This window comes from Ceratotherium simum, chromosome 3 (genome assembly GCF_057802395.1).
Source record: "Ceratotherium simum simum isolate JZ-2026a chromosome 3, ASM5780239v1, whole genome shotgun sequence".
NCBI lineage: Eukaryota > Metazoa > Chordata > Mammalia > Perissodactyla > Rhinocerotidae > Ceratotherium > Ceratotherium simum.
In genome coordinates, this window is record NC_141902.1 from 40079284 (window position 1) to 40102592 (window position 23309).

Genomic DNA, 23309 nt, shown 5'->3' on the forward strand with positions numbered 1-23309 from the left:
TCTCTGCTGGACCAAATTCATGTTATTAACATCAGACTTTAATTGTGGGATACCTAATGAATATAGAACTCTAGTAAAGACTTATCTGTAGTTGAATCTGGAAGATCATTCTGCTCTCAGGTTCTTTGTTGTTTATTTTATAACTTTGTTCAGTCATCTTTGGATCTTTAAGGATAATGGTCAGGTCAGGGATAGCACCAATCAGTGTAATCTTAGGATTACTTGAAAATTCTATTTTTAGCTAATATTGTCCCACTTTATCAGAAATATAAGAATGCTTTAAATGTTAGATTCTTTTCCTGACCTGTAAGTTAATTAATATATTAGTGAGCAGTAAAATGGTTATGAAAAACCGTGAACCCAAAAAATCTGAATGTAGTTATCTGAGTACCTTTTCAAAGGCTTCCTTTTATCTCTCAAGCACAGTAGTTTCCAATCTAAGACAGCTAGTCTTCACGGCTCCCTTAAGCTGGGGTGACAGAAATGAATGTCTTTTCAATTGATTTATGGAGATCTAGTTTTGTTCTTGGTCAGTCTTCTGCTCAACCTCAGTGGAGATTCGTTTGTCTGATAAGCAAAGTTTCCCTTCCCAGCGTGTTTGGTTTTAGATTGTAGATTCAAAGGGGTGGTTGGGGAGAGTGACACTAGAGCTGGAAGTATAAGCTGGAAGTTCAGGGGCTACGACAGTGACACTTCTGTAGTTGGTCAGGTTCTGGAACATATTGCAGTCCATTTCCACAGTGAGCATCTGGAGTCCCACCTGCGTCGGCGTGAACTGGAATTGGGTGCGCAAGGTTTTTCTAGGCCACACTGAATGTAATCTGAAATAAAGGAAAAGGCAGGTGCTAGTTCTGTCCCAGGTTCATTGCTTTGCTGGTCCCAGTGACTCTGATCCTTCCCTATTTGAAGAAGTGGACTGTGAAGAAATAAACATCTAAGTACCTTGCTGTTAAAACAGAGGTGGCTTTCAAGGGAAGACAGGACCCACCCTACGGTAAGCAATTGCATGGTTGAGAAGAGAAATATCCTATTCTAAGGGTTTCCAAGCTGCATCTATTGTTTCTTTTATCACCTGTGACTTCAGTCTGGTCCCACCCTTGGTAATAGTACTAGGGTATGTTTGGAAAAGCTATAGTTTTGGAACCCTCACGTTGCTAAGTGCAGTGGGTACAGCAGACATATTGGGAAGATGTCAATATGTCATTTGGTGGTGTTTGGAGCCCTATCAGCAACCCCTGGCCTGCCTGTGGACGTTCTTATGGTGACTGAGGGAATGGTGCAGATTTCCTTTGAGGAGCTTTGCCCCATAATTGATCTGGGAGACCACAAAAGTTTGGTTAAATGTTGGCAGTCCTTCCTCTCAACTTATTGGCAAGAGTGACTCTTTGAGTTTCATGAGTCTGAGGCAGTGGCTCAGTAACCAGACTACCTGTCAGGGCCCTCAGGGATGGTAGGAGTAGGCATCATGAACTCTAAACTGTATACTCTGTATTCAACGAAGGATGCAGTGGACATGAGAGAAGGAGAGATAATGAAAGAAGATACTTGCAACATCTAAAACCAACAAGGGACTAATACCTAGACTATACAGGGAACTCCTACAAATCAACAAGGAAAAAAGGCAGGAACACCAAAAGAAAAGGGACAAAGATAAGAACAAACTTCACAGAGGAGGAAGTGGAAAAGGCTAATAAACATACAAAGAGTTGCAAATTAAAACAATAATGAGATATTACCTTGTTTTGTTTGGAAAAAAGAGAGCTGGGTATTGCCAAGAGTGGAGGAACAGAAGGAGTATAGAAACTGTCATGTACTGCTGGAGGGAGTGCAGACTCCTGGAGCCGTTCTGCGAACAAATCTGATAGTACCTGGTCAAACCAGGTCGTATCTTGTGACTCAGCAATTCCATTCCTGGACATATATATCTCCCCTCCCCCATCAAAGTTTCAAACAAGTATATAAAGGGACATGCGCGAGGATGTGTAACAGTGTTTGTGGTGTCTGAGAGTTGGAGGCACTGTGGGTGCCCATCACTTTGGAGTAGAGTGGTAAGAAATGGAGGATGTGCACAGTGGCGTATCATGTAGCAGAAACAATGGACTTGACATATGTGGATGGACCTTAAAAACATAGTTCTGAGTGAAAAGTAAGAAAAAGAATTAAATATAACATCATTTATGTAAGTTAAAAATACAGCTTGTGAAGCAACAGTACACATTTTACACATAGTAATGATAGGATACACATATTAACAAAAGGATATGAAGGGTGGTGGTGGGAATGGGAGTAGGGAAGAGGAATAAAAGGGAATGTTTAAATAAACAAAATTCTGTATCGTAGTTGTCATTAGTACAATGCAGCTCTCTGGCTGCACCGGAAGGCAGTCTGCCCTCCCTGTGATATTCTCCAGTACCAAGCCATAGCCCCCTTGTCTGCAATCACCAGCAACACCCAAGATCTTCCTGCATGACCAGGGCAGCAACCAGGGTCAGGTGGGTGCTCAAGGGGTACACAGCCTCCCTTTCTCCCATAGTCCTGTAGACATGGTGGCCCCCGGGTGAGAGAGGCCCTAATCCTTGAGTTCAACTTTGGAGGTTATTTGCTCTGTCTCTATGGACACGGCAAAAAGACGGTCATTAGTCTTGGTCCTTGCCTTTCTGAGCAGTTGAGATGTTTCAGTGCAATGAGAAGCTTGCAGTCTCTTACCTGTAGCTCCTCTCTCTGTGAATGAGCCCCCTTCCAAAGATGGAGATCACACAGTCCTCCATGGGATCATGTAGGGAGTTATGGATACTGACCAAGGCCGTAAGAGGTTGGTATTGCTCTGCTATCTTTGGCATCTGTGGGAAGAGGCAAAACGTGGAGCAGATACCAAGAGCGAGAGCTGCACTCACTGCTTCCCGCCCTGGCCACCCTCCTTGTAGCCTTCTCAGTTACTCTCCTATGTCTGCCATCCTCACCCAAACTCCACAGCTGAATTCTTTACCCCTCTACCTGGTTTTTCTGCATTTACTGTCACCCTTGATCCATCACTGACCATCTCTGATGGTGCCTCTCCTCCACTTAGAAATCTTGGAAGGTTTCAGCTTCATTTGGCATTCAGAACCCTTCGTGGTCTGACCCCACTGCTTCTCCAACCTCATCTGTTCTTCCCTTGACCAAAAGACATCCCAGCCATGTCGGGCACTTTCCCATCCCCTGTGTACCCTTCGAGCTCCTTTCCTTTCAGCCTCTTTGCTCAGTCTGCTGCCCACAATGGCCTCCCCCCAGCTCTGCACTGAAAACCTACCCCTCTTTCAAGGCCCAGCATAAATGCCATCTCCTCCATGAAGTCTTCCTTAAACCCACAGCTGGAATGAATCCTCTTTACTTCACTTATCCCATAGTGACTTTGTACCTCTATTAAAGCACTTACATAGAAGACCAAATGTTGTGTTTCCTTTACCCAACTATAACCTCCTTGAGGGCAAGGACCAGATTGCATTTATTTTGGCCAGGGTAGACACGTGGAAAGAGGACTGGACCAAGAGCCATAAGCCTCTAAAACATCCCATTTTTATGATCTTGGGCATGTTGCTTTCTAGGACTGTTCCTTCATCTGAATAATGGAAAAAATTCCGCCTCACAGGGCTTTTGTATTTAAAGAAAGAAAGAAGGGGAAAATATGTTGGCATATGTATAAAGTGCTAAATAAACAAAGGCTATTATTTATCTCTGTAAGTATGGAGGCAGCAACTGGGAAGGTCCTGATTTTAGAAAGCTTTGCTTAACCAACTAAAGAAGTTGGAAGATTTAAACCTTAATAGTATATGTAAGAAACCATCTCTTGCAAGAGAAGGAGCTCTTAACCTAGCATTTTCTGGTAATCCTCCAGCACGGTCATCTGCTCTGAAGCTTGAGAGGCTCTGATTCCTTCTGAAATGGGGACCTCAGTAGTAGCAAGCAAGAGCAGTTCAGGAAAGGACTGGTGCCTACCTCGATGGCAAGGCGTGGTCTCCAAATGGCAATGTCTTCCTGAGCAAAGCAGCTAAGGCTGGACTCAGAGTGTGTTACCATGGCAGTGAGTCTGAGAAAGCTGTTCTCCGGTGGGCTTCGCTCAAAGCAGGAAAAGGACAGGCTGTTGGTGATTTTCTGAACTGAAATACATGACAGGTGGAGTCAGTGCAAAAGGGTAAGTGTGTATGCTCTGGAAACAAGCAATAGTTACACACACAATGCAAAGGAGTCAGGATCTCATTGAAGCCAGAGAGATGCTTCATTCCTCACAGCAATTTCAAATTTGAACTCACTTAAGAACCCACCCCACACCACCATCACCGCCTCCACTAACACTCTTGGCAGATCACCTCAATGGGGTTGTGGATAGGTCCTTGTGAACCAGAACAAGTTAAGATCTTTTGGCCTCAGTTTCCTTGTCTAATAATAACACCTACCTGGTGGGATGGCTTGTGTTGTTAAATGAGATAACTGCAAATGAAGTGCTTATCTCAGACCCAGCCACACAGTCATTGCTGAATATATGCTTACTTAGTTTCCCTCCCATTCTCTGCTTCTCTTTGCCTTTTGCAGAGAAAATGAAGCCATCCTTCATCCTTGAGGAATCCTCTCAAGCATGTTCCCATTCCTAACCTATAGATGTAGACATCTACCCCTGCTGTCACTGCCCCTCCCCCCAACCAGGAGGATGAAGTGTACCTCCTGCCCCAGTCGAGTCCTCTGCTTTTAAAATCTGTGCCCCATCCTGACCCCACCACTGCCTAGCTGTGTAACTTTGGACAAATCATTTAACCTCTCTGTGTCTTGGTCTTCTCATCTGTAAAGTGAGGATAATAATGGTTTCTTCCTCATAAGGCTGTTGTGAGGATAAATGAGATAATGCGTATAGAACACAACTCCATTTTTGCCAAAAATAAGTGCTTAATAAATGTGAGTTATAATTATTCTAGTTGCCTCTCATTTCCTCAAGGATTGCACCGTCGGTTATAACCCATCTCTCCTGAAGCTTCAGTCTTTCCCTCTCTGCTGATTACAGATCCTCCTCTACTTATGATGGGGTTACATGCTGATAAATCCATTGTAAGTTGAAAATATTGTAAGTTGAAATGCCTTTAATACACCTAACCAGGGCTGGCCCCGTGGCTTAGCGGTTAAGTGTGCGCGCTCCGCTACTGTTGGCCCGGGTTCGGATCCCGGGCGCGCACCGACGCACTGCTTCTCTGGCCATGCTGAGGCCGCGTCCCACATACAGCAACTAGAAGAATGTGCAACTATGACATACAACTATCTACTGGGGCTTTGGGGGAAAAAAAGGAGGAGGATTGGCAATAGATGTTAGCTCAGAGCCGGTCTTCCTCAGCAAAAAGAGGAGGATTAGCATGGATGTTAGCTCAGGGCTGATGTTCCTCAAAAAAAAAAAAAAATACACCTAACCTACCGAACATCATAGCTTAGCCTAGCCTACCTTAAATGTGCTCAGAACACTTACGTTAGCCTACAGTTGGGCAAGGTCATCTAACACACAGCCTGTTTTATAATAAAGTGTTGAATATCTCATGTAATTTATTGAATACTGTACTGAAAGTGAAAAACAATGGTTTTATGGGGACAGAATGGTTATAAGTGTATTGGTTATTTACCCTTGTGATTGCATGGCTGACTGGGAGCTGCAGCTCACTGCTGCTGCCCAGCATCATGAGAGAGGATCAAAATGCATGTCACTAGCCCAAGAAAAATCAAAATTTGAAGTGCGGTTTCTACTGAATGCATATTACTTTTGCACTGTACCATTGTAAAAGTGGAAAATCGTTAAGTCGAACCATTGTAAGTTGGGGACCGCCTGTATTTTCCTCTGCATGTAAGCAGAGTCCACTCTCTCTCATCTTAAAAGAAAACAAACACCCTCCCTCTACCCAGTGTCCCTGGCTGACTACCAACCAGCCTCTCTTCTTTTTCCATCCATTCTTCCATGCAAGACTGCACACCTTGTCTCACCTCCTCAGCTCTCAATCCATTTAACTCCCAGGAAGCTGGCATTCTCCAGTGCTTCTCAGTAAGACCACATTGTCAAATGGATGCTTTCCAGCCTTGATATCTCATGGCCTCTCTGTTGACCTTACTGGATGCCCCCTTCCTCTCTCTGCCTTCTCCCTTACTTTCCACTCTCTCCCTTACTGCCTCCTACATGCTGGTGCTGCCCTGGGTTCCCTCCTCACCCTCTGTCTTCTCACAGTCCTTCCCCCATCCCTGTGAGCTCATCAATGCTCTGACTCTTGGCTGCCCGCTCTGTGCTGGGATTCCTACATCTGGTCTCCAGGCTAGCCTTTATTTTGAATACTAGGTTTAGGTTTCCAGCTGCTTACTGGCCATCTCTGCTTGGATGTCTCATGGGCTTTCAAACCTAACGTGTCACAAACACAACTCATAATCTTTCTCCCCAAACCTGCTCTTCGCCATTTTCCCTAGTCTAGAGGCTCACCAAAACTGGAAGCAACCCCCAACCCCTCCTCCCCGCACCACACATATACATACTCACAAGTCTAGCCTATCCTACCTCCTTAATATGTCTTCATTCAAAGTGCTGCTAGTTTAGTTTGTCCTTCATTTCTTGACTTATTATTACAAAACCTTGCAACCTCTAATCCAGTGATTCTCAAACTTGGCTGCACATTAGAATTATATGGGGAGATTTATGAAATAATCCAAATGCCAGGCCATGTCCCAAATCAATTATATCAGAATCTGGCAGTGAGACCCGGGCATCAGTATTTTTAAAGTTCTCCAGGTGATTCAACATGCAGCCAAGGTTGAGAAGCACTACTCTAATATGACCCCTTCCATTCCGTTCCACCAGAAGTTCTTTTTTTAAAATGAATTTCTGGTCACATTGACTCCCCTGGTTAAAACATTTCACCAGCTCCCCATTGCCCAGAGAATAAAGCTCAAACTCCTTAGCATGATCTACAAGCCCCTTGATGGTCTGGCCCAGGCCAGCCCTCACACTACTCCCCCACTCCACCCCTCCTACTCCTGGAAAGAGAACACGGTGGAGAGAATGGAGGCAGGGGTCCAGTTAGGAGGCTGATGCAGTAATGTAGACAAGCTCCATTCCACTGCTTCTTTCTTGCCTGCCCACTAGAATTACCCAAGGAATTTACAAATTTTTTGATGTTTGGGTCCAACCATGGAGTTTCTGATTTAATTGGTCTGGGGTGCAGGCTAAGCATCAAACTTCCCCAGGTGATTTTGATGTGCAGCAAAATTTGAGAACAACTGCTCTAGTCCAGGGAATTTCAAGCCTAGAATAACATATGAAGCTTTAAAAAAATACCAGTGCCTGGATCCCATCCTAAACCAATTAAATAAGAATCTCGGGGAAGAGGAGGAACCTGTGCACATGTTGTTCCTTCTGCCTGGAATGCCCGTGATTCACTTTTCTGTCCATCACTACCCTACTTGTCCCTTAAGACCCAGTACGGTCTGATTTACTTGGGGGCAGCCTGCTCCAGCCTGGGTGAGTGCTCACCTGTCATTGTACTCTGTTTACCTTATTAAACACTTCTTATGCTGCTACCATGGTCTGTTTACTTATCTGACTGCAATTGGAATTGTGGGGGTTTTTTGTGAGTGAAGCTCAATAAATATGTGTTGAATGACTGAGAGAAAGAGAGAGAGCACCAGAGGCTAGAAGCCATCCCTTCAGACCTTCAAGGAGTGAATATGGTTGCTGCCTGCCCAGAGTGGGAGTTGGGTGTGTGGGGTGTCTGGCGGGGCCATCGACAGTTACCCAGGTTGGCAGTGAGCGTAAGGAGCTGCTTCTCCCTCCAGAGCTCGGCAACAAGGATGCCGTTGTAGTACACCGCCTGCACCCCAAGGGACAGCTGCACATTCTTCTCCTGGTCACTGAGGTTATGCAGGGTAACAGAGAACTGGGCATCCCCTCCCAGGGGTAGGGAGCTGGGCGCTTCCAAGAACAGGTACAAAGGCTCGGCAGACTCGAGACTGGGAGGACGGATGCCATTGTCTTTCTCATGTTTCATTCTCTCTTTCTGGACTCTCTCCAGCACCTCTTTTTCTTGAAGAGACCCTGAAGAATGGAAGAAATCAAACAGGCCTCTTACCCAGCAGGTATAGACTCTTCTAATAAAAGCCCAGGATTAAAATTCATCTACTCACTGCTGCTCAAATGCCAAAGTCACAAGAGCTTTGCACGCCTCTAAGGCCATATTTAGCTAAAAAAAGGTCTGTGTTAGGCAGATCCACAACAGATACAGCATGTCTCTTCCAAGTCACTCAAGGACCAAGTTCTTCTTCAAGTGCTATGAATTTGCCCCTTAAACAGTAGGAGAGCAAGCTTTTGGATAAGTCACACTGAGGACAGTTTTGCAGGGATTTGAATCTTCCCAAGTGAAGAAGTTTGGGTTTATTCTAAGGGCAATGGGGGCCATGGAATATTCTGGAGCAGGAGAGTAACATAATTACATTTGTGTCTTTGAAAGCTTATTCTGGAAACTGAAAGTTGGAAAGGGAATAATGATGAAGAGACTGGAGACAGAGGGTCCAGTTAGGAGGCTGTTGCAATACTGCAGACAAGAGATGATGAGGCCCTGGATTACCCGTAGGCAATGGGGAAGGAGGTGAGGAAATGGATGTAAGAGTAATGTGGGGTGGTGATGCGGGAAGACTCAAGGCGAATGCAATCCTTCTTGTTTGGACAAATAGGTGGACGGTGGTGCCATTAACTAACATGGAGGGAGGAAGGGGTTGGGGGGGCGTTGGACAAGAGGAGGAGAGGGAGAACATCTGACAGCTGGGTTTGGTATTAAGTGTGTTGTTTTATAGCAGTGGTTCTCAACTGGGGGCAATTTTGCCTCTCAGGGGACATTTGGAAATGTCTGGAGACATTTTCAGTTGTCACAACTGGTGGTGATTGTAGTGGGGGCTGGTGCTGGCATCTGGTGAAAAAAGGCCAGGAATGCTGCTACATGTCTTATGATGCACAGCCCCCCACAACAAAGAGATACGGCCCAAAATGTCAATAGTGTCAAACGAGGTTGAGAAATCCTGTTTTATATGATTGGGAAAGGACTGCAGCTATCTGTGGCCTGCATCTGTCTGGCACATCCCTTCCTCTCTTTTGAAACCTCTGTTTCAGGTTCTGAGAAGCTTGGGCCCCTCCCCCACACAGTACCTTCAGGATACTTGTAGTTCTGAGTGATGTCCTCACAGCGGTCAACGCCCACACCCTTGGTGCTGATGTTGTTCCCAACATACTTAGTGTTGAAGTTGGTCAGCTCCGGTGTGCCTTCCTCACGGCACTTCCAGACCACACACGAGGCATTTACCATGGCAAAAAGGTCTGATACTGCAGGGGTCAGCTCCAGTTTCCCCTCCTTGACCGCTCTGACTGGGACCAGATCACAGGCCTCCAGGACTGAGGGAGAGAAAGGTCAGTGAGCAAGAGGAGCCACACCAAGACCTCTGCCTGGGTGAGACCTGCATAACCTCAGTCCCCATTCTGTACCTTATGTTCCCTCCCCTGGGATCAAGGTCAGAGGTGGGCACTAGGCAGTTTCTGAGAGGGCATTGCAGAGGTGAAACTCACAACTATTTAATGACAATACTTTTTGGTCATGGCCTGTGGCAGGAGCCCTCTCAGAAAGTGGACAGGTAGAACCCCAGAGGCACGTAGTACACAACTTGACTAGGATATGAAAGGAATAGGTCACCTTTAGTGAGCACTGATTATGAGCCAGGCTCTGTGACTATTTCTGGGAATGGAAGAGCCATCCTTTTATGGCTCCTGAAGATTCCTTCTCTGAGCTTGAGCCTATCCTGATACCTTCTTCATCCATATCCAGAATCTGAGGAGTCCCACCCCGCAAGGCCCTGGACCTGGCACATCCACCAGCTATCTTAAGACCCTCTGCCCTTCATGGAGACTCAGACCTCTCGCCTGTTGCTCTGAGGTGGGGCTAGTCTCCCCACAGCCTTGTGGCCAAGATGGCTGACACCTTTGTTCCCTTGAGCCTGCTGGCATCAGGTCAGCATTCTGCTGGCCACTATCATTCCTTCCGCTTCTCCTGTTTTAGGGGATGCAGACGCCCTTTGCACCACCTGCTGCTCCTGTTTCCACTCCGAGGGACTCCTTCACCTCGTGCAGCTCTGTGCAGCCCAGGCCCACCCCCAGGCTTTACCTCTGCCTCCATTAGGAGCTCTTGGATACAGAATCTGCCATCCACCATAACCCCGGTCCAAAGCAGGCCGGGTCATCCAGCACTCTGTGGAAGTCTGGAAGATCCTGAAAGTAGCAAAGGGAATAATTCAAGTGGGAAAAAAAGGAGTCCTGAGGAGGTTCTAGAAATGGCAGAGTTGTTGTTGCCATGGGGATGGGAGGACACTGTGTAAAAGTAACTACAACACTTCTAGGAAGGGGCATGCATGCTACGACTGACCATCAGTGTCCAGCCTTCAAGAGTCTTGAAGGCAGTGGGGGTTCCCATGGGGTTATACCATGCCTATTTGGAGCCCTTCCGGGTCCAAGGCCTCATCCCCCTTGGGCTTCTTACCAGATTCTGCCTCTCTGGCCTTCTCGGTTCTGAAGCCCCTCCTCATTGTAGTACTCGTCTACAAGCAGGCCCCCGCCGGTGCCCTGGGCTGAGTTGAAAGTTGTAACAACGCGGGCAGGGATTCCCAGGCATCGCAGCACTGTGTGGAAGGGGGCAGAGAGTCAGAGGGCAACAGAGAGGCCTGAGGTGGGGGGGATACAGCTAGCATTTTCAGTGTCTCCTCTGGGCAAGCACTGTCTTAAATTCCCAGTGACACTGTGGAAAGAGGAGGGGCATGGGCACCAGGAAGTGAGAACTGACACCCAGGCACAGGTCGTATACAGGCCAAGAAATGAGGTACGAACAAGTTACACAGCAGGCAGGGTATACAGCAGGGGGAGGCTTACAGAATATACAACAGAGCACTGGGGGCTTGGTCTATTGGGGCAGGAGTGGGGGGAGTTTTGGGGAGAAAGTGAGTTTGGGAGCAGAGTTTGCCATATGGGCCCAACTTTGCTGAGGGAAAAAGGAGCAGAAGGTGGTGTGTGGTGGAGGGGGAGAGGGGGAGGTATACCTACTTTTGGAGATGTCCCTACCACATGGGGGGCCATGGGGCAACCCAAGAGGCAGGGCAGACACTGTATAGTGGCCCAGGTGACCTGTGGGTACAGCAGGCAAGCTGGTGTGTACCTGTGCAAGCAACAGCGGCCAACACCCAGGCCTGACCACTATACACAGGTCGCCCTTGGCCTGTGAGCCACTGCCGCAGGATAGGCACGCTGCCCCGGCGCTTGTTCAGCAAGGCCTCTTCCTGGGCGTCTTTGGTTTGCGGGATGGGCAGGACACTCTTCTCCTTATGAGCATGCAGCTGTTTGGGGAAATGTGTGGATGTTATGTGAGTGCCAGGACAGAACAGCTTCCGGGGGTGAGTAAGGAGGGCTCACTGCAGTTCTCCAAGTGTGGTGAACAGATCACCTGCATCAGAATCACCTGGAACTTGTTAAACCTGCATGTTCCTGAGCTCCACTCTTGCCCACTGGGTTATAGCCTCTAGGGGTGGGGCTCGGGAATCCTCCTTTTTAACAAGTCCTTCAGAAGCCAGGGGTTTTGGACCCACTGGCAAAGAAAGTTGGAGCCACAAGAGTGCATGCCAGCTGCCCCTCACTGGGGGCTGGTTTCACTGCTCCTTTGCTTGCCTGGCCCTGCTTCCTTTGAGAGTGTTTGCACCTGGGGCCTTGAGGCCCACTTATCCCAAGCTTCCTCTTCCTCACAGGCTGGCCTCGTCCCTCACCACCTCTCCAGAGGGGAGTGCAGAGGCACAAAGGAAATGGGGAACACATTTTAGGGACGACGGGAAAGCACCAAGCTACCTGCATGGTCTCCATATTCTTAGGAATAATTTAGAAATAAAACCAAACCCCTTTGACCACCTTAGCAGCAAACACTGGGTAAGATGGATCCTCCCTCTCCCTCCCAGGGACTTAAGCTTCCAGGTTGGGCTGGGGGTGGGGGGTAGGGAGGAGGCAGGGGAGGGAGGAGTGCTCTGAGGAAATCCAGGCCAGTTTTAGTCCTTGGCTGGCTTGTGTCCTGAGAGATGATACCGGCCTTTGCTTTTCCCTCCCGCTGTGGATGCTATTGTCCTCCACTCCTCACTCAGACCCTTCTCCAGGAACTGTCTCCCAAACCCTGGGAGGAGGGGACCATTGGTGATTTGAAGATTTCCAGGGCCATAGAGGTGGGCAGCTCTGTCAGAGGGCTCCCGGCTCATCTCCTCCCACTCTGGCCTCCCCTTCCCCCGCCTTTCACTCACCAAGGCGCCCAAAATGCAGGCCACACGCACAGGGTTGCCCCACTGCTCCACCTGCTTGTCCTCGCTCAGTAAGGCCAGGCTGAGGTCGAAGATATCCCCCTCGAACTGTAAGGAACACACAGGGCCATGGTGAAGGGTCTCCATCCCACAAGACAGCCTGTGTCAGCTCATCTTTCTCCCAGACTCCACTCCTTCCTCCCATGCCTCGTTCGTTGTCCCCCTGCACCTCCTGGTCCCTGTGCCTGGGCACAGTCCTTTGCCTGTTCTGTTGTCTAACTTGCCTGATAGAGTGTGAGCTCTAGAGGACTAGGGCTGTGCTGTTTCCTTTCATTTCCATCGTTTTCCATTTAGTACACACCTACTGCTCCTGTCAGCACTGAACTGTGTGTGGAGGACACCAAGGCAGCTCCTGCTCTTGAGCAGCCGCGGTTAGGAGTGGAGAGGGACACATAGCCACTTAGACTACAGATCTCAGCCACGTGGCCAGGGCCCTGGGAGAGACGCCAACCCAGAGCAGAGAGCACAGTGGAGAGATTCACTCTGCCTTTGGGGGCTGAGGAGGGCTTTCAGAGGGTCTTAAAACATGGGTAGGAGTTTTCCAGGGGATAAAGAAGGGAAGCTATTCCAAGCAGAGGGAACAGTCAGCCTGTATGTTCAGGGGATGTTGAGGAGCGGGAGCGTGGGTGGCTCTTGGGGAAAGGAAAGCAGTGGCCTGGCTGTGAAGGGCCTTGTGTGTCAAGCCAACAGACTTGGTCTTTGTCTTGTAGAGTGGGGATTTAACAGAGGTTTGATTTGCATGGTCTTTAAGAAGATAACTCTGGAAGCTGTGGAGGATGGTCTGATGTGGCCCTGAGGAAAGAGTGGCACCACATGGCTGAAACGGCCTAAAGAAATGGCCTCATGGCCAGGGGCTTTTGGACCTGCCAGCTCTGTCTAGCCTGAACACTGAAGGGGCAATCACCGTCCCCTCTCCTTCCCTGGAGGCCCCCGTACCTGGCCAAAGTCCCAGGACTCTTCCTGGATGCAGTCAGCCGTGCCCAGGTAGATGAGGCCATTCTGGTTCAACAAGTACTCCTCGCGTTCAGCTTCATTCTCCAGGAACACAGCATCCTCTGGTGAGAAGCAGGCAGGGATGAGGGCCTGTGGGGTGCTAGGCCTGCCCCCACATCCAGGCCTCTGCTCTCCCTGCCCAGGTCAAGTTCGGCTGCAGGCCTTCCCTTCATCCCTGGGCCTGATGAGGACTGAGGAGGAACTCCCTCTTTTCACTGTCCCCACTGGGACATGGCCTCCTCTGTGGTGGAGAGCAGGGAGAGGGGTCCGAGTTCCTGGGTCAGCCAAGGTGTGGCCTTCATGGCCAGCCAGGCAGATAGGAACAAGCCAATGTTAAAAAGCCTACTGGTTCCCAATGACATGTGCAGCCAGAGTTCAATCAGCCCAAGAGAATTTGGCAGTAGCCCAGGGAGCTTCCCAGGGGGCCTGTTATGTATCTCCCACAAGTTCACCTTAAAAAAAAAAAAAAAACGTATTTCATCAAACAGGTTGACAAGGGTCAGCAGAAGGGAAGAAGAGCATTTGGCAAGACAGGGCCAGAGGGAGCAGTGGGGCTGGGCGAAGTGGGAGCCAGAGCATTGGCTTCCACCCTGGGGAGAGTCCAGGAGGGCCTAGGACTCACAGCCTCTCCTGCTGTCCTCATCCAAGGGTCGGGCTGGGGTTCATGAGGAGAATGGGGGCTTTAAGGAGGCTGTCACCCACTCTAGGGAGCTGGGAGCAGCAGGGGGACCTGCTCTGCTGCCAAGTGTCTCTCTCCACACCTGGTGCTGGGGGTGGAGTGAGGGGTGGCTAGACTGGTTCCTGGGGACTGAAAAGAGAAAAGGATCTCCAAGGCATCCCCCCAGGCATCCAGTTGGGGTGAGGGTACTCAAAGCAATAGAAGGATAGGGCATTAGAAATCAGGAAGCTCTGAAAAACCTGGGGCCTAAAATCACAGAATTATGTGCCCAAGGAGCCCTCGACTCCTGCCCCTCCATCCTGAGTACTCTCTATGAAATCAGCTGGACATCACGTCTTTGGAAATCACTTCAAATTGAGGTGTTTGGCCCCAGGCTCTGCAGGGCTCTGGGAAGCACTTTATCGGAGCACAGGTAGCACCCCCCTCCTCTTCTCCGCCTGGGTTCAGCCCCTTTTTATAAAGTTCCTGGCTTATGAATAGGACTCTGACTTTCATTATAGGATGTAAAATTTCCTTTTGAATCCAGGAGAGCCCCATGTCCCGGTATGCTAAGATGAGACTACATCCCAGATAATCTCTGAAAATCTCTCAATCACCTTCCAGAGGAGCAGAGCCAATAACTCACTCCTGCCCAGAAAGACACTCCACATATACTCACATAGAGAGGTCTTCCCCAGGCAGGTCCCTACAAGCCAAGCACAGAAGCAGGACTCCTGGCATGGAATCAAGACTGTGGGTTCCCTCTGAACTGAGCACTGTCCCAGGACTATCTTTGCTGTGTGTTTGCTCTGCTGCCAGGGCCCAGCTCTGGATGTGGGCTCAGAGTCAGCGAGGAGGCGGGTGTGCTAAAGCCTCAGCTTTGGAGGGAAATGGCTTGAGGGTCTTTTTGTCTGTATGCAGAGAGTCATAGGGCCTCCCCCAAGTGAAGGGGCCCTGAATCCACACTCACTTGCATGGGGCAGGGACACCTGAAGGGACACTAGTTCCAATATATTGTTCCATCTGCCCACCCCCTTGGAGGTAGGAAAGAAGGGCCTGAACTGAAGACAGGTAGGGCCATCTGAAGGAGGGGGGATTGGAGAACCCCACTCTGGGCAAGAGAAGTGGAGAGAGGGAGCCCACTGGGATTTGGGTGCCACATAGAAAGGGAGTCAGGAACTGGGGTCCAGGGACAGGGGCCACAGGAACCTGGGAAGATTTCTTCTCCTTCCGCATGTTGCCTCCCATTTCCCAGCCCTGCCTTGTAACGAGGCCCCTTCAGGCTGGCAGTGAAACTCTTGAAAGCAAAAGGCTATGTGCTGGTTGTCTGGAGTAGCAAGGATAGGAAAGCCGGAAGAAAATGTTTTCCACTCCCCCAAACAACCCTTCAGGGAGCCCAAAGGAATAAGGTGGGTGGTGGCAGATTTAAAAGGGAAAGACAGACTCAATCTTCAGAACGGGAAGGAAGAAGAGATGCCCTGTTGGCTCCTATTTGGGGCACATCAACCGTGTCTCATGGCCTTTTCCAGATGAAATAGCCCCAACAGCCTGGGCTGAGCTTTGCCAGAGGTGGGGTTGGGTGCAGGAGATCACCTGACCCCAAGAAAACCCACCCATAGGCCACTGAGCTACAGGAGGCTGGCTGTTTAATTTGTGGCTTCAGTCAGAGATCTAGATGGGCTAATGTGGAGAGGACCCAGCGGTCTGTAGTAAGAACAGAACAAGCAAATGAAGAGAAGAGATAGCGAAACGGGGCAGATTTACTGTGAAGCTGATGAAGCTGAAGCTTTGGGCCCCTCACTAGCATAGACCCCTTTAGGCCCTGGGAGTGACCTTAGCAATTCAAAATTATGTATTCTTTTTCTTAAAGAGGGTTTTCCAAAGTACATAAACCTCAGGTCCCACAAAACCTAGATTCATCCTGGAGATAGACTGCGGGAGCACAGGGAGGAAACAGAGAAGCCTGTCCCTCGGGTCCCCTCCATTCCTGAAAGCACTTTCCAGTCCTCAGTCCCTGTACTGTTGCAATAAAGAGTAACTCTCCTAGGGTCCTCTTGGTAAGTTCAACTCCTGGGACCAAATAGCCTGAGCCAGTGCCAGCGTTTGGTGGTGAGAGAAGCCTTTGCTTTCAGTGGGAAGCCCCAGGCTGCTTCTGCCAGGGGTGACACCAAGACAGGACCCTGAGTCTGAAAGGCCATTCACCCGCTGAGGAGGCACCGCAATAACTGAGTGCTGGTGCTGCCCTTAGTGGGAGCTGTTTGCGGGGCCTGGCCAGATGCTTCCTGCCTGATCTGCATCCTAGCTCCCGTGCCTCGAGTCCCTTTGCAGCCCAGACTGGCCCAGGTCCAAACTCACCTCGAGCCCAGGGGTTAAAGAGCAGTGTGAACTGGCCCAGGAGGTGTTGCTTCCTGCCTGAGACCTGCAGCAGGAGCCAGTATTGGCCAATGACAGCGTCTGCGGGCGTGGTCACAGAGATGATCCAGGACTGGGCATCTCTCTTCTCCACCTCTGCATTCCACCCCTTCGGGTCCCCCGGCCTGGAAATCGGGAGTGTGGCTTGGGTCCCCTTGGCCTTGGAAGGCTGCTCTCCTGCAGTCACACAGAAATGAATTGGTCATTTGGACCTCTTGGTCACAACTCAGAGTAATAAAGTCAAGTATCACAAAGTTGGGGAAGGTAAAAATTGGTTTTGGAGGGGAATGAAAGCAGCCCATCCAGTAATGGGAGACATTAAAGAGTGATGAGAGAGCACAGGCTCTTAGACCCATGGACCTGCGTCTAGAAAAGGATCATAGTCTATAAAATGGGCGTAGTAATAATACCTGCTTCGTAGGGCCGATGTGAGGTCTTAATGAGATATTGCATGTAAAGCACTTGGCCCGATATCTGACATGTAGTACAGATTCAATAAAGAGTAGCAATTAAATGTTATATTTAGGCTGGATTAGCTCCCATTCAGGCTTTTCTACAAAACTGATATTATATTTGCAACTAAAAGGAACCCTTTAGTATAATGCTACTGAACAACTTCTGAATCATAATAAACACTATTTATTGCACAGTGGTTCCTCCATATCCGTGGTTTCACTTTCCGTGGTTCAGTCACCCTCAGTCAACAGCAGTCTGAAAATATTAAATGCAAAATTCCAGAAATAAACAATTCATGAGTTTTAAATTGCACACTATTCTGAGTAGCATGATGAAATCTAGCCTGTCCCACTCTGTCCCATCCAGGACGTGAATCATCCCTTCGTTGGATCCCCAACCATCGACATCGTCAGCTCCTGACATCCAACCATCCACATCATCATGACTCTATGATTCTTCTCCTGACAAATCATCAGAAAGTCAGTAGTAGCCTAACGCTACGTCATGATGCCTACATCATTCACCTCACTTCATCTCATCACGTAGGCATTGTATCATCTCACAGCATCACGAGAAAGGTCAGTAAACGACAATAAGATATTTTGTGAGAGAGACCACATTCACATAACTTTTATTACAGTATATTGTTATAATTGTTCTATTTTATTATTAATTGTTGTTAATCTCTTACTAATTTATAAATTAAACTTTATCATAAGTATGTATGTACAGGAAAAAACATAGTACATATAGGGTTTGGTACTACCCGTGGCTTCAGGCATCCACTCGAGATCTTGAAACATCTCTCCTGTGGATAAAGAGGGACTACTGTACACGTTATTTCCTCCTCACAACAGCCCTGCCAGGTGGGCAGACTTCTTGAGGCCCAGGTGCGGTGTGGTCCATTTGCTCCTTGGTTTTTTGAGGGAGTGCTAGAGAGAGAACCCCTCAGTCCTGCTGTCAAAGGGGTCTAGGCCTGCCCCACTTACCAGTTTGTGCGATGAGGACCACCTTCTTCAGAAATTTGTGGACTGGAACCCGGAACTGCATGCTGATGGCGAAGGGCTGCCCTCTTCTCACGATGAGGCGCTGGGAGCTAATGGCCTTGGTATGGTGTTCCTCATTGTTTCTTGCTGCCTGAAAGTCACAGCTCTTGATTCCCAGGGCTACCATGGAAAAGAGAGAAATCATGGAGACTAGGTAACTGTGACAGCGTAAGTAAAAGCAGACCCTGGAGTCAAAGAGACCAGGTTTCAAGTCCTTAGCTCAACTTACTAGCTGTGCCACGACAGGCAAGTAACTTAACCACTCTGAGCCTCAGTTTCCTCTTACAAGAATCATCCCTACTTGCAGAGTTGTGGAGATTAAATTAAGTGATGTATATAATACAAGTAGCACAGTGTCAGAGACATAGGGAGTCCCATTAAATGAGATTGTTACTATTATTATTAATAAGAGCAATGCTTGTTCTCATTGTTGACCTCCTTTTCTGGTCCCAATCCAAAAACAATGAATAAAATCCAGAATTTTGCTCACCCTTGCTCATTTTTTCTTGGAACACAATCATACTTTTTAGAGCTGGTTTTGAAGTCACCAAGTCCAAATCTCTTGTTTTATAGATGAGAAGAGTGAGGCCCAGAGTTTAGAACGAACTCACTTGAGATCATACATGGCTCTTTCACCTAAAGGCTCACCAAACCCATGGCACCATGCAGCCCAGAAAAACCCTACAAAGAGGGGGGCTGAGACTATTATGATCGTCTATCAGGCAATTCTCACTTTACAATGAGAATTTACAGTGAGACTTATAAATGTTCTAACAGACCCACGCAGAGGCCCCTGAGGTTTCTGCATCCTCTGGTTCTGCCTATTTTCTTGCTTTCTGTCTGTCTCTGCCCGTTTTGGTTGGGTTCCCTGACTCCTACCTCCCCTTCTCTCCTGTTCAGCCTTGAGGGATCACCTCATGATTTCTCAGGGTCATCCCCCATATGCATCACAACCCAGTGAGAACAGTCATGTTACGATGATCCTGGGATCAGAATATAAATCCATGTTAACCACCATCACCATCTTACCACCATCACCACAACTATGACCACCAACAACCTACTCTGTTGCCACTCCATAGCTCCACCACCAGTACCACCACTACATCACCCATTACCCCTCCCCACCATAGCCCCACATCACCTCCACCACCACCAGAACCTACTACTACCCTCCCCGCCAGAGTCACACAACCTCCTCTACCACCAGCACTTACTACCAACCCCATACACCATAGCCCCTCTATCATCAGCAGCACCCATTTACTATCCTCCCATCATAGCCCTACCACCATCACCTTCACCACTATCAACACCCACTACCATCCCCCACCATAGTCACACCACCATCACCAGCACCCATTTACCACACCCTCACACACTGTAGAAACACCACCATCACCTCCACCATCATCCTGCTACTTTTAATGAAAACATGTAATGATGGAGGAGCTACTGACAGTCCGGTAAGCCCTGTGGAGTGCTGGCTTGGCTCACCCTGTCCCATGGCTGCAGGCTGCTCTTATCCACTTGATCACGGGAAATGCCTGTCTTGAACTGTCCTCTGGGCTCCCTCTCTGAATCTGTCCTCCAGGCAGAAAATGATGGAGGCACTTTTCTTGAGTTAAGAATCTGTAAATAGTGGAGTTTGCTTCTGCTCCTCCTGTGAGCTCCCCCACATGTTTCTTCTTTCCTACTCCCTCCCTGCTGGTATCTCTTGAACCAGCTGCTGGGAGTTACCCTTTTTCATTTTATCTCTTGTGCCAGGAGGCCCAGGCAGGGGTCTGCCTGGCAGGCTGAAGTGGGGGGTAGAGTGGGGGAAGAACTGCCAGCTGAAGAAGCCCAAAAGAAACTTCTAAGCCTGTGGCTTCAGTGGCCTCAAGAGACCCTCAGAGATGTTATCCGGACAGCCCTGGAAGACTCTGGAAGAGATGACTCCACAAACAGGAGGCCCATATCCAACTCAAAATCTCTGGCCCTAAACATACCATGGGCTGCAAGTTCGTGAGCTGTTTTGATAATATAAAGAGAGAACGTGTATGTCTGGGATTCATCTGTGTGAAAGAGATAAGGAGGTAGAATATGTTGATGAAAAATAAAGTTTGTAAAAGCAGAAGCCAGAGCCCTGGCTCTTTCAATCCTGCCGGGTCTGGGACACTCTGCCAGAGAAGGTTTGGAGATACCTTGGGACGCAGGGCCTATGTCTTTCTATTTCAATTGTTTAGTCACTGAGGAGACAAGACACAGGAGAGGATCTCCTATTTGGCCCTCTTTGGCCTTCTAAAGCCCGGCTCAGGGGCAGCTGTGCTGGCCTGCGTCTATATGGGGTGTCTATAGAAGGATATAAAGAAACCACAACGAGCATTGTTTCTCTGTGAGGAGGGGAGCTGGGGACTGGGTTAGGAAGGTGATTTTTCTGCTGTTTACCCTTTTATACCTTTACAACTTTGAACTATTGCTCATTTGAAGAATCTTATTATGTGAAAAAATGAAGCTTCTGCCTTCTCACTCCCCTCAAAAAAGATTCTTCATGAGAAATGAAACGGTAAATTTTTCATTATTTGAAAATGATATGATTTTTACCTGGATAACCTGAATCTACTAAAAAATGATTATAGAAGATAAGATAATTTAGTAAGCTGATCTTAAATTTAATGCATTCCCAATAAAAAGTCTAACAAGTTTTTTCTCTGAAACTAGAAAGAAAACTTCTAAAAGATCTAAAAAATCTAAAAAAGATCTAAAGATGTTTTAGATTAAAACATCTAGAATATGTTTTAATATCTAGGAAGCCTGGTCAAACTACATTTCTAATTTCTAATGTAGTGTGACCAGGCTTCCTAGATGTTAAAACGTAATATGACGTTACTGTAAGTGAAAAAGTACATGGACCAAAATGTGTACATTAAGTATGTGCTGACTGTGGCACTTTGAGTCCATGGGGAAAATAAGGACTCACTAGTAAATGGTTTGAGGATAACTGTCTTGCCAAAATAAAGTTGATTTCCTACCTTGCACCATACAACAAAATAAATTTCAGATGGATCAAAACTTTAAATGTAAAAAATTAAATTCTAAAGTACTAGAAGAAAAGATAAGAGACTTATTCTTAAGTCCACTTGGGGAAGGCCTTTTAAAATGTTACACAAATCCCAAAAACCATAAAGAAACGATTGATAAATTCAATTTCTTCAAAATTTTTACATGGAAAAACTCATAAACAAAGTTAAAAGATACACAACGAATTGGGGAAAAATGTTTGAAACTCATATCACAAAGGGTTAATTTCCTTAATGTAAAAGACGCCTACAAATCAATATGAAAAGAAAAACAAATCAGTAGAAAAATGGGTAAGGATATGACGGACAATTCACAGAAAAGGAAATTCAAATGTCTCTTAAATATGTGAAAAGATGTCCAGACTCCTTTAACATAAATGTAAAATAAAACTACCCTGGGATATCATTTTTTTCACCTATCAAATTGGTAAAGATAAAATAGTTTGACACTTTTCTGAGTTAGTTATGATTTGGGGAAACAGTTACTCCCTTATAGTGCTGGTAGGGGTGTAAATTGGTGCAGCTTTGTGGAGGGAAATTAAGTATGTCTACCAAGACTTTAAATGCTTGTACTTTTGAATCAGCCATTCTACTTCTAGATCTTTATCATGCAAATAACAAAACAGGTGTAAAATGAAATTTATATGAGTATATCCATTGCACTGGTATTTATAATAGCAAAATATTGGAAACTACATAAATGTCCATAATTAAGGTACTAGATAGATCAGTTATGGGACATGCATTCAATAGACTACTGTACAAGTGTGAAAAAGAATGAAGCAGCTCTATATAAACTGATATGGAACAATCTCCAAGCTATATTGTTAAGTGGAATAAGCAAGGTATAGAACAGCATGAATAGTATGTTACCTTGGTATAAGGGGGGAAATATATATGAATTTGCTTGTGTTTATGTAGAATATTTCTGGAAAGTTGTTGCTTCTGTATAGGGAAATTCAGTGCCTAGGAGTAAGGTTTTTTTCTGTATATCCGTTAGTATCTTTGTACCACAAGAAAATATTATATGTTAATGTTGAAAAAATAACAAAACTTACAAGGGAAAGAAAAGGCTGACCAGAAGATTGTTTTCACCACTGTGAGCCCCCTACCTGGGAGGGCAATGGGGGAGTCATGGACTGGCTCCCTCTTGGGGGTTTGTTCCACTCCTGGTACTAGCAAAGAGAATCTTCTCTCACCTGATACAATTTCCATGGAGCTTCACAAATATCCACTCTCGGGCAGTATTTTGGTTGGGCCACTTTTGGGCGAGCCCATGATGAGACAGATACTGCTGCGTTTTGGTTGAGCTGAGTAAAGGTGAATGGGAAATGTGAGGAGGATGGAGGGGAGGGCTTACCAGAAAGTTCTGTCCTGCTTCCTACTGCACCCACACCTTTCAACTCCCCAGCCTCTGGCAGAAAAACAGATCTTCAGCTGGTTTGTACCTAAGAAGGATTCATTTATTCATTCATGACACAAATATTTATTGAGTACCATTGTGCATCAGGAACTGTATTAGGCACTGGAAATGTAGTAATAAATTAGATAGATGGTCCTGCCACCAAGGAGCTTATGTTCCAGCAGGGAGAAACCAACAGTACTAAGTTTCTACACTGTTAGTTATTCACTTGCCATTGTGATAAGCTCTATAAAAGAGAAGTTCTGAATTTTAGGACCCGGGTGTAGAGATCAAGGAAGGCTTCCCTGAGAAAATGATATCTAAGCTGAGAAACTGGAAAGATAAGTAGGAGTTAGCTAGGCAATGGAGAAAGGGGTAGGGCGGGGAGGAGGAGAGAGAACAGCTAGTACAAAGGCACTAAGGCAGGCAGCAATTGAAGGAAGGCCAGTGGGTCTGGAGCACCGATTGTGACCAGGAGAGGCAAGGCAAGGCAAGGGCGAAATCTTGCAGAGTTGACTTAAGGGTTTTGAATTTTATCCTCAGAGCACTGGGAAGCTATTGAATGGTATTTTAAGCAAGGGAGTAGAGTTGCATTTTTCAAATACCACAGATTTGCATTTTTCAAATACCACACTGGCTAAAATAGGGAAAATTATTTAGAGGGGACAAAAGTGGAAGAGAAAGGACCAATAAAAGACGACCATAATGGTTCAAGTGAGAGATGATGGTGGCCTGGTCAGGAGAGTGTTGGTGAAGATAGAGGTGGACAGATTTGACAGAAATGTAGGAGGTTAAATTGGCAAGACATGCAAATGAACAGGATATGGAGAGCAAAGAAGAAAAGATATTCAATGTGACTCCCAGGTCCAAAT

The 23309-nt window shown here is 47.2% G+C and overlaps 1 protein-coding gene across 1 annotated transcript; it reads right to left on the bottom strand.

Annotated features, from left to right (window-relative positions):
- Positions 1-498: 498 nt before the first annotated feature.
- EPB42 (erythrocyte membrane protein band 4.2) lies at positions 499-19498 on the bottom strand. The gene is made up of 13 exons (XM_004421478.3): positions 19474-19498; positions 17920-18096; positions 16418-16651; positions 13348-13466; positions 12355-12459; positions 11235-11412; positions 10566-10704; positions 10194-10297; positions 9188-9430; positions 7784-8083; positions 3976-4136; positions 2707-2840; positions 499-821 (listed from the first exon to the last, which is right to left on the bottom strand). Exons 1-13 carry the CDS (start codon positions 19481-19483, stop codon positions 605-607), a joined length of 2121 nt encoding a protein of 706 aa, XP_004421535.2. The 5' UTR covers positions 19484-19498; the 3' UTR covers positions 499-604.
- Between the last annotated feature and the right edge of the window lie 3811 nt (positions 19499-23309).